Source organism: Natrix helvetica (genome assembly GCF_964273705.1).
Source record: "Natrix helvetica genome assembly, chromosome: Z".
Taxonomy (NCBI): Eukaryota; Metazoa; Chordata; class Lepidosauria; order Squamata; family Natricidae; genus Natrix; species Natrix helvetica.
The window spans coordinates 51,931,248-51,942,023 of record NC_138554.1 but is presented as its reverse complement, the minus strand read 5'-3'; the positions used below and the strand labels follow the sequence as shown (position 1 = coordinate 51,942,023).

The 10,776-nt window shown below is 40.5% G+C and overlaps 1 protein-coding gene across 2 annotated transcripts; it reads left to right on the top strand.

Moving 5' to 3' along the window:
- Nucleotides 1-248: 248 nt before the first annotated feature.
- On the top strand, nucleotides 249-6,029 carry LOC309381223 (la-related protein 6-like). Of its 2 annotated transcripts, none has more exons than XM_081931966.1 (4): nucleotides 249-342; nucleotides 991-1,046; nucleotides 2,524-2,734; nucleotides 4,456-6,029. In XM_081931966.1, exons 2-4 carry the CDS (start codon nucleotides 1,036-1,038, stop codon nucleotides 5,512-5,514), a joined length of 1,281 nt encoding a protein of 426 aa, XP_081788092.1. In that variant the 5' UTR covers nucleotides 249-342; nucleotides 991-1,035; the 3' UTR covers nucleotides 5,515-6,029. The 2 variants fall into 2 exon arrangements, with proteins under 2 accessions (XP_081788092.1, XP_081788093.1); XM_081931967.1 differs by lacking the exon at nucleotides 249-342 and adding an exon at nucleotides 376-482.
- Nucleotides 6,030-10,776: the final 4,747 nt, after the last annotated feature.

The window sequence follows — 10,776 nt, the reverse complement described above, 5'->3', positions numbered from 1 at the left end:
TGTCTGCCCTAGTCCTTCTTTCTATTAAACTAGACATACCCAGTTCCTGCAAGCGTTCTTCTGAACACATCCATGATGTTCAAACCAAAACAAGACTAGACATAGTCTTTTGGTGTAATATGTTTAGTGAATTCAGGATATATTCAAAAAAAATGCTGTCACTAAGCCTCAATCAACTTCAGTTAATTAGTTTGGTTGATGCCTCTCATTCTATACTCCTCAATGCAGCTCTTTACCTTTAAGATGGTGATTGGCTTCAGCAGTAGGCTTCAGCTTAAATAGTCAAACAGGAGCAGCTGATGATCCCTTTCTTCAGCCTTCCCTTAACTTATCTTGCAACAGGTTAGCATTTTCTCGGTCTTTGCTTTTTTTTCCTGACTTTTGTAAAAGGCCAACAAACACTATCTGGAATGAGTAGTTGAAGGGCATTTTTCAAATTCAGGTGAACTAGTGGAATAGTTGCAACTATTGTAGCTACAACAGTGAGTTCATGTTGTGTGGTTGGTTGGAAAGTGTACTTCAGATAATCCGAAAATTCCTTCTAAAATGTATTACTTGACAGATTAGAAACTGTTCATTATTTCTATTTTTCCTGTGATAAAACGTTTTTCCTCTTCCCAATTTGTATGTGCTGCACAGGGCAGAAGAATATTATGAAAAAAGACCACTCGTGGTTCCGTTCCAACCTAGATTGGGGAAACAAGGAGAAGTTTGAAGCTGCAACAAGGGAAACTTGAATTAATCATATGTCTCTGTACCTGGGGGGAAAATAATAGAAATGCAACTTAGTGTTTAGGATTTTGCTGCAACAATTTTTAAATTAGAAGTTACTTTGGGTTGATGCTTGTTTATTTTTAGTTTTCTTCTGAGTCTTAATAGGATGTTTCGCTTTTGAGCTTCCTTGGATGTCTGTGGCTGGATTCATTCATTTAGCTAAACATAATGTGCTTTGCAACAAATAGTAATTTAAAAAATGCTGTCTTTCTACAGGGCTTCTCTCCTGTCATCTTCGCAGAGGAAGCAGTCTATCCTTCAATGGCTTTCAGGTGTGAATCCCAGCTGAAATGTTTCTTTCCATTTCCAGTCCAGACCCCTAGATATTATCATCTCCCTTCCTTTTCTCAGTCTGCAAGAAGTAATTTTTTGCCACGAGAGAATATAGTGGCTAGGTGAGCAAGACTTTCCATTTATTTCTAAGCGTAAAATCTTCTCTGAACTAAATGGTGAGTGATAAACAGATGGTTATTTTAAGAGAAGAAAAAACAATGAGAAGCAGAAGGATTGGGTTTATCTGGTGGTGAAATATCTTCCATGCATCAAGGGAAACATTCCAGATTGAGAAAACCAACTTTTATTTCAATCTTCCTGGTGTTCTTCAAAGTGTGTTTTGGGAGCACGGATCCCAAAATTCCTAATCAATATTCAGTCGATATACACTGCTTTTTTGGGGTTTGGCTTAGTTTGCGTGATTCTAGTCCTTGTGTAACATAAGGTATATATCATGGTTTAAAAACCCATTGTAGTTTATAAACCATGATTTAAGGCTTATGTTAATACAGTCAATTATGCTTTAACCATTGCCAAGCAAATAATAGTTCAGAGTGACATCTGGACCCAATCCTGTTATGTCCATCACTAATGCTGGATAACCTTCATTCCATCAATGAAGTTTTAATTATGCAGTTTGTTATATAGCCTCAATAACATGACAACAACATAGCAATCCAGGTTTTCCTGGCCAGAGTTCCCTAAATTCTAAAAAAAAGAAAAAAAGATTGTTTTTACACTGTAGTTTTCATTTACGTATTACATGAACCCGAGTCACTTCTGTGAGATTAGTGCCTATATAAATTTGTTTAATAAAATAAATCATAAATAATTGAATTCCATTGCATAGAAAATGCTTCAGGCAGAACTCCTCTTAAATATTACTTTAAGAATACCATCTTAAAATGCAATGGCTTTTCAGGAGGCATTTTGTAAACCTCCCAGAGTCAGTTAGATGAGATGGCAACGTAAAAGTTGAATAAAATATTTTTTTTTCCATAAGAAATTGTGCATTTACATTTGCTGGAACTCAGATTTCTGTGTGTCCATGAGGAAGAGAATGCCTGAAGATGATACAAGAGTGCACTCCCTTCTCCAGTCCTTTAACCTGATTCTAGGCCTAGCTTGTAAATGTTTGCCAATTTTGTCAGGTTGTGGCCATATATTGTCCCCCAATAGAATATTACAGACTTTTGATAGTTTTTCAAAAATTGCCCCATTTCTGTACCAAATTCAGATGAAGAACACAGCATGCTAAGCCAAAAGCTACAGTTTGCAAGCCACAACCATTGTATTCATACAACATTAAAATAAAGACAGACCAAATTATAGAATGGTCCCATGTGTTAACTTACAAAACAATATAGGAGCAAATAGCAAATACGCAATAAAATTCTACCCACATTTGACCTATGTTACTGTATTTTTAAGACACTGGCTTTAAATTTTTTGATCTTTTTCCTTATCCCTGGATAGGACACAGCAGAACTTCAATGACCTCAGCTCAACTGCCTCTGAAAGTAGCAGTTTCATTATCCCAGATCAATTCCTGATCAAAAAAATCGTGTCACAAGTAGAGTTCTACTTTTCAGATGACAACTTGTCCAAAGATTTGTTCCTCCTGAGGCACATGCAAAGGAACAAGATGGGATTTGTGAGCATAAAACTTCTGACAACTTTTAAAAAGGTGGGTAATTTCTTTAAAAAAAGTTTTTTTGTAAAGAGAGATAAGTATTGCCTGGATCCAAGGATCTGAACGTCCTATCCTTCCCCAATCTGATGCCCTTCCATATTTGGAAGGGCAACTCCTAGGATTGAGAAAAAAAACAGAAAAAGGTATATTTTAGAAATGTAGATAACAAGTATAGTTGTTCAAATGGAAGAAAAGTGATCCCTGTTTTTATACTCTGATAGAATCCTATTTTCCCAAATGTACATAGATGAATGGTTTTAAATGTTAAGAGTTTTTAAGAGTGAATAGATTTTTCTAACCTGCCTTTTTTCCTTACCTTTTCTATAATTTCTGAGCCTGGTGGCACAGTGGTTAGAGTGCAGTACTGCAGGCTACTTCTGCTAATCACCGACTGCCTGCAGTTTAGCAGTTCAAATCTCACCAGGCTCAAGGTTGACTCAGCCTTCCATCCTTGTGAGGTCGGTAAAATGAGGACCCAGATTGTTGGGGGCAATAGGCTGACACTGTTAAAAGCTTAGAGAGGGCTGTGAAGCACTATGAAGTGGTATATATGTCTAAGTGCTATTGCTATTTCTCAATAAAGACCAACACTTAAAGTCCAGTTTGATGCAATTGGAAGTGGCAATTGGTAACTTGGCATGTTTCCTTGATCTTTATTTCAGAAGCATAGTAGACATTGCCTCAAGTTTTTGCTTTCTAGAATACAAAATACAATTAATATAGTTTGGAACTGAAAAGTCACAATATGTGATACTAGCCTAGCTGGATCCAGAGGTTTCTGTTAGCAAATTTATGGAAGAAGAAACTCCAGTATTTACTTTTGGTGTATCATTGCTAAATGGAATATCCTTGTTCAAGGCATTGCACCTCTAAATCCTTCTTCATGGTGAGCAAATAGCTAGGAGGAGACAGCTATTTCTCTGCTATGCATCAATTTGTTGGCTGTTGGCCATGATCAATTAGTCCTTAAAGGCAGTTACTTTTAATGAATATTTTTCTATCTACTGCTTCATGCAGCTGTCCTGTTGAATTAGGGACAACTTAATGTTTGTATTCTTACAACTTTGTGAAATCATTTCTTGATCAACAGCAGTGGCTTCTGTAGTCTGCCCCTCTCCAAGTATATTGGATTATCTGTCCCATCTATAACTCAAAAGTACTAACCATGGGGGTATTTGGAGAACATGGTAGGCACTGTAGCTCAATGTATTTGGGCAGCCCAGGACATGGAAAGACTGAACTAAAGTATGAAATATTTTTTTCTTTTTAATATTTGTGGCTACTTCAGCTATATAAGGAATTCATAAACGTGTTTTCCTGTACTTTTTACAAACAATATCCAAGCCACTATGATGAGTTTGCTATTTTAGAGAGAGCAAAGAATTTTTTTTTGTATTTGTGATAAATATAAAAGATTATTCTTGGAGGTCACTTCTTTATTTCTTTTCTCTTTTTTATAAGGTTCTTTTCTTTTTCTTCAGCTTTTCTTTTTTTCTTGCACTTTTTATTCCTTTCATTTCTTTTGCTAAGTTTGAATTAGATTTTATCATTATAATTTTAATAAAATTAGGGAATTAGGGAGGTTTGAACTGCTTCTGAATATTATCTGTATATTCTGATCTTAAAAGATGCTTTATCTCTTGTCAAGAAAGCTTGCATATCTTTATGAAGGTTATCTTACTCAATACTGATATTTTTCTCTTTAAAAAAAATAGATGAGATGTTTAACTTGTAACTGGCGAGTGACACTTTATGCTCTGCAATTCTCGAAGTTGCTGGAACTCAATGAAGATGGGACCAAGGTGAGGAGGAAGGAGCCTATCCCAGAATCTTTTGTAAATGTCCCTCTAAAGAAGACGCTCCTCGCATGGAATGTCCTTTCATGTGAAGAATCTGGTAGTTCTTCACTCCTGCTTCAAGAAAACTTTTTGGATACACTCACAAAACTGTTTGGGCCTTTTGGTGACATCGCCTGCATACGCATCTTCAGGCCTGGCAAAAAGCTCCCCTCAGCAGTGAAGAAATCTACCTCTTCTTATCCTGAGCTTTTGACCAGATGGTGTGCCTTGGTGGAATATGAAAGTTTGAAGAGTGCCCAAAAGGCTTTTGTTGGGCTTCGCCACAAGCACTTCTGTTCTCCTGGGCAAAGCATCAAAGTGATCAGCCTCTCTACTCTCAAAAAGACGAATGTGGTCAGTCAAGAAGATAGTGAAAAGATTGAAGAGATATCAAAGCCTTTTAGAAAATGGCCCAACAAGTTATCAGAAGGCCTCGAAGACTTCTCCCCCTGCAGTTCCTCTACAGAACCAGATAGTATCCCAGTTTCTACTCCTATCGTTCCTCGGAATTTCTCCTCTCCTCCAGTCAGGTCTACAACTAAGCCTTACAACTCATCAGGTCAGGCCTATAAACCAATTTTCTCCAGCCTATCACATGCAGACACTCTTGAATCACGCAAACCTTTGTTAGGGCCACAAAGCCCCTCACCTATTTCTGCACCAAAGTCAGGCACATCAGAATTACAGAAACCACCCAACTCCTGCTCAGGCAATAGAGTAGGTCCAGGAAACTTGGAGACACCAAAGAGGCGTGAACCACACAATAAACAACCAGGTATACAGAACCCAGAGTCTTTAAGTTTATCGCCACCTTCCACAATCCTCTATAAACCAGTAGTTGTCTGTCCTGCAGTGGTCCACCTTCCTCGAGGGCCTGATGGGACCAGGGGTTTCCCCAATATCAGAGGGAGAGGAAGAGATTTCTTAAAACACTAAACTTTGTGATTTCTTGGCAGGGGGTGAAACCTTTATGCATGGTGATTGGACATACAGTATTCTTTGGAATGAGTTCAATTCCAAGGAATTCAGAAGTCCAAGGAATAAGAAGGTTCTGGAGAAAAAGACACAGTGCACAGGGTAAAACTAGATGAATTGTATGAATTGGCAGATATGTTTAATTTCTCTGTTTTGTTTTCCTCATTTAGTCTCTCCTTCTTTCCTCATCTCCAAAGAATGTTGCTGCTTTCAATATCTGCCTTTTGAACCCCAGCTGCCAGATTTTGTGTGTCTCTAGTTTTTCTTTTCCCACTATTTTTTTCTTTTCTTTTTGCAACATGACTCTTTGCATTGACGATGTATTATCAATGGATAAGGTATCCAAATGATTGACAGTTACAATTGCCATTTAAGTTGTGCATTAATTAGACTTGGAGCACTTGCCTTGTAGTGCTGTGAGAAATTGACGAAGGATATGTTGTTCAAGAGCAGACAATAAAAAATGATACTTCAAAGATCTTTTGCCTCTCTTGCTTTTTTATTTTTTTGCTGCTTCTGTCATTTCTGCCCAAAGCCTTAGACAGGGACAAAGAACCAAGAGCAGCAAGGGCTACATATTGTCTCCTTGCTACTTGGCCTCTGATCTGGTCAAGTAAAGGCAGCCTAGCCACATGCAACAGGACAGGTTAATCTGGTGATGGTGAACCCATTGGGCTAGGCATGTCAAAAATTCAGAAAATGCCTAACTTGACTCTGCTGCAACCCCCACTCCACCCCGACACAAACAAACACAATTTATTCTTTTATTTTAAAAAATACAGTCAAATTGTGTGTGATTCCCCAGGATCTGCCACACACTGCTTGCTTTCGGGGCTCTTTTCTGTTGACATTTTCTTGTGACCTACCTGACGTAGCTCTGGGTCCATGAAGCTTTTATTCTTGAAGCACCTTTGGATAATGCTCTTCTGCCACCTCCAAAAATCACATAAAAGGATGCCACATTCTCACATGATTTTGAAAGGCCCAGGAGGCAGTGCAGGAGCACAAATGGCCTTCACAGGCCATTGAGAATACATTCCATTGTCACACAGCCTCTACAGCCTCCAAAACCTATCTGAGAATGATGCGTAGTTTCGGGAATAATTGCTGGGTAATGGGAAGTCACCAAAATGTAGTGTGTCATCCTTGGTGTGGGTATCATAGGTTCACCATTACTGGGTTAACCAAACTGCTGTGAACTTTGGGATCATTCACCTTTAGGGCTTTGGGAACAGTGATCTATTCAATGGCTCCTCCTCTGGTCCATGACTCAGTTTCTATCATTTGTGATTTTAAAATAAAGCAAAATCCCATTGTTGTAAAACTCAACATAGGAAGGACAAAGTGCTAGTTCATGCAAACACAGTTTAGCCTCTGGAAATAGCTCCTATCAGTTTAGTAAAACATTCAGAGGGTATTAGAATGAAAACCCATCAGTGGGTGTTACCTGAAAGTTATTGGTTAAGTAACAAGTATGAGTGGAAGTGGGCTACTCAATATTTGCTTCCTGAAATGGAAAATGTTGTATATAATCAACTTGTGGGCTTCTCGTTGTATCTTGTTAACTATATATGAACAAGCCATTATTACATGGGCTTTTGGCCTGCTCCAGTGTGGTTTAATGTGGTGTGCAAGAATGGATCCAGGGATCAAATTTCTCCCAACATAGCTTGCCAGAACAAAAATGCTAAATTGGGTGACACATTTCTGATATTTGATGAATACATGATTATCGCAGGCTACTCAGCTTAGTCAGATAGCTTTTCCCATTTCTTTAAGAATGAGAAGTTAAAGAATACATGTGCTTGGCCATTGTCATTCATTGGAAGGACGTTTTTTTTGGTTTGTTTGTTTTTTAGTTTTATTAGGATGCTCTCTTTGCTTACAAACATACAGACATCACACACAGAAGCCAATAGTTTTATAACTCCAAACAACCACCAAGTGCCAATGTGATAGTTTGCAAAGAATATACTTTGGTATTCAGTTTCGTATGATGGCAATACGCATCGTATTAAGCTATAATAGAAATTGAACTTTGTAATTTAGCACAGTGTGGGTTTTAAGCTTTAGAGTTTGGTCAATAAAACCTGATTAATATTTATGGCTTATTAATCATGGTTAATAATTGTGACTTTGTAGAAAGTCTAAACTGCCAGGGTTGTACATCCACATTATCTTAAAAATCAATTCCCTGGCAAAGGTTTATCTTGGTTTTCTTTGCTCGGTAATTGGTGCTGGGAGTATGAATCTTCCCCAGCCACCACCTATCTTTCCCGGTCATTATATGCAAATTCTACAATAGCTAAATCCATCCCATGTCCTGTGAATTATTAAATAACATGTCATCCTGAATCGTGATTGTACAATATTAAAAAAATATAAAGGAATTCATTGAAGAATGGTGTCCAGTAAACAGCACAGGGGGGAAAAAGGTTTTAACCCTTCAGTTCCCTACTATTGTATTTCTGGAGCTGGAACTGCATTGGGATAAATGAGGCTGAGAAAACTGATATATTTGGGGATTTGCTGACCCTATTTCCCCAAAATGAAATATTACTTCAAAAAACAGCAGCATGCTTGCAATTGCTTGTATGTTATTTGATTTGATAAACAGTCTGCCTTTCCTTTAATATTTCCAAACAGGTTAGAGAGCACCCTCATATTTCTCTCCATAGCAACCTTCCCGTGAGGTTAGCTGGACACAATTGGTCCTCATCACCCTGTATATTTCTATGGTTGAGGAAATACTAGAATCTGAGTCTCCCCACTCCTATTCTAACACCTTCAGTGCACTGTTCCAAATCTTCGCAACATACATGCCTGTTGCACTAGCTGCATTCAAAGAAATGTAATAGCCCTTTGATAGTATCACGACTGAACAGAATGGGACTTTTAGGCTCCTACCCTTGGCTGCATCTGCTTCTCCGCTAGGGTCCCGCTTCCACGCATTAACCTAGCTTTTCTCCTTGGCCCACTCTGTCCCACGCCCTTCGGCATGGCCCATTCGCCGAAACAGCTTTTGTCCTTGGCCTTTGGCCGCCCTGGACACGTAGCTGCCAGCCAACTGGCTAATTGCCAATGCTGGCAGCCAGAAGCCATGGTGCGATCGATTGCAGGGTCTGGGGGGCTTTGGGGGAGTTGCTGCAGCCAATCGGCCTCAGGCACTTGTTAGGAGAAGGAAGGGGAGGGGATGGAAGCTCCTCTGTACCTAATCGTGCCTCCCTGACATTAAACAGGCAATGTTTGTTGCTGTGACTGCCTCCCGGTTTTAGTTGGAAGGGAAGAGCGGGGGTGGGGGGCGGTAAGTAAGCCAGCTTCATCCAAAGGAGTTTTTGTTTCAGGTGGGTATCCTAGCCTTAGAAGGAGAGGGAAGCAGGAAGAAAAGGGGGAGAGAAACAGAGGGGGTGTGGGGGAGAAGGGAGACAATAAAGAAAAGAAAGAAAAGGAAGAGAAAGAAAGAAAAGGGTAGAAAGAAAGAGGGAGGGAAGGAAGGAAGAGAGAGAGAAAAGGAAGGAAGGAAGGAAGAAAAAGAAAGAAAGAAAAAAAGAAAAGAGGGAAGGCTAAGTGAATGAGATATGGATGGATGTATAGAGCGAAGGAAGAAGAAAAAAAGGAGTGGAAAGAAGGATGACAAATCCTGGCACTAGATGCAGCTTCAGAGGATGCTTTGAAACAGCACAGCAATCCAGGGCTGGGAGGGATCTCAGAGGTCATCTGGTCCAACCCCCTGCTCTACCAGGAGACCTTATATCATCAGGGTTATTTTGCTGCTTCTAACAGAGAGGAAAATTCCCAGAAAAGGGAAGGAGTTTAATAGGACAAGGCTGCCATGCAGAGGAAGGCAGAGATAGTCCTCGACTTATGACAAAAATTGAGCCCAAAATTTTGGTTGCTAAGCAAGAGCATTGTTAAAGTGAGTTTCGACACATTTTACTCAACCTATCCTCCAAAAGTGGGTGTCAATCACTGTCAACCAGATTGAGAATTTGAGAGCAAAGGCCTGCCGGATTACTGGTGATTGACATACCTGTAAGGGAAGGGTAAGGGTACCTCTCAACTTACTGTATGTCCACCATTGGGACACTGAGACCATCATAAGTAAGAATCAGTTGCCAAGTGTCTGAATTTGGATCACCTGACCATGGGGATGTTGCAACGGTTGTTAAGTGTGAAAAACAGTCATAAGTCTCTTTCTCCAGTGCCGTTGTAACTTGAACAGTCGCTAAGTCAGTCACACAGTCGCTAAGTGAATCTGGCTTCTCCGGATCTCCATTGCTAAGCGAGACAGCTGTTCAGGATCTCCATTGCTAAGCGAGACAGCTGTTCAGTGAGCTTGAACCCATTTTATGAGCTTTCTTGCCACCACTGTTAAGTGGATTGTGGTTTAAGTCAGTCAGATGATGGTTAAGCGAAGCTGGCTCCCCCCAGTGGCGTTGTAACTTTGAACAGTCACTATATGAACTGTCGTAAATTGCAGGTTACCTTTACTGATTTCCAGTCTGATGGCAATTCTTGACTTAAGACCATCATGGCCGGTCTTGACCGATGCCGTATGTCTGTACCTAAGGTCGTGCGGGGTAGGGGTGGATGGAAAGAGCAGCACAACTGCAGGATCAGGTGTCGGTTGGGGAGAGAGCAGAATATGTTTATTTGATTATTTTCTTCATCTGAAAAGGGGGACTGTTTTATCTCCCCACCCAGGGGTAGGATATGATGTGATAAGTCAGTGATAGCAAACCTTTTTTTCCTTGGGTGCTGAATGCATGCATGCGCGAGTGATAGCATGTGTGCGCATGCCAACACCCATAATGAAATGCCCCTCACAGGCACAGCCCCACTGCATAGTCCCTCATCCCCCTGCTTTGGTGCTAACAGGCCTCCCTGAAGCCTCCTGATGCCAAAAATGGGGGTGGGGTGTGCTGCACCTCCCCACACCCAGTTTTTAGTTCCAGGAGGCTTCAGGAAGGCCTGCTAGCACCAAAAAAGAGGATGGGGGGCATGCTGCTCCCCCACGCCCAGTTTTTGGTCCAGGGAGGCCTGCTAGCACCAAAATGTGGGGGTGCCACATACCCCCACCCCTCGTTTTGGTGCTAGCAGGCCTCTCTGAAGCCTTCTGGAACAAAAAGAGGGAGTGGGGGGCTGCATCTCCCCATGCATATGCGTGTTACCCCCATCCCCACCCCCTGCGCATTTCTAAAATCAGAGACCTGAAAATCAGCT

Coding starts and splice junctions, on each gene's coding strand:
- LOC309381223 (XM_081931966.1), top strand. Junction 2,735..4,455: donor TTCTGACAACTTTTAAAAAG/GTGGGTAATTTC, acceptor TAAAAAAAATAG/ATGAGATGTTTAACTTGTAA.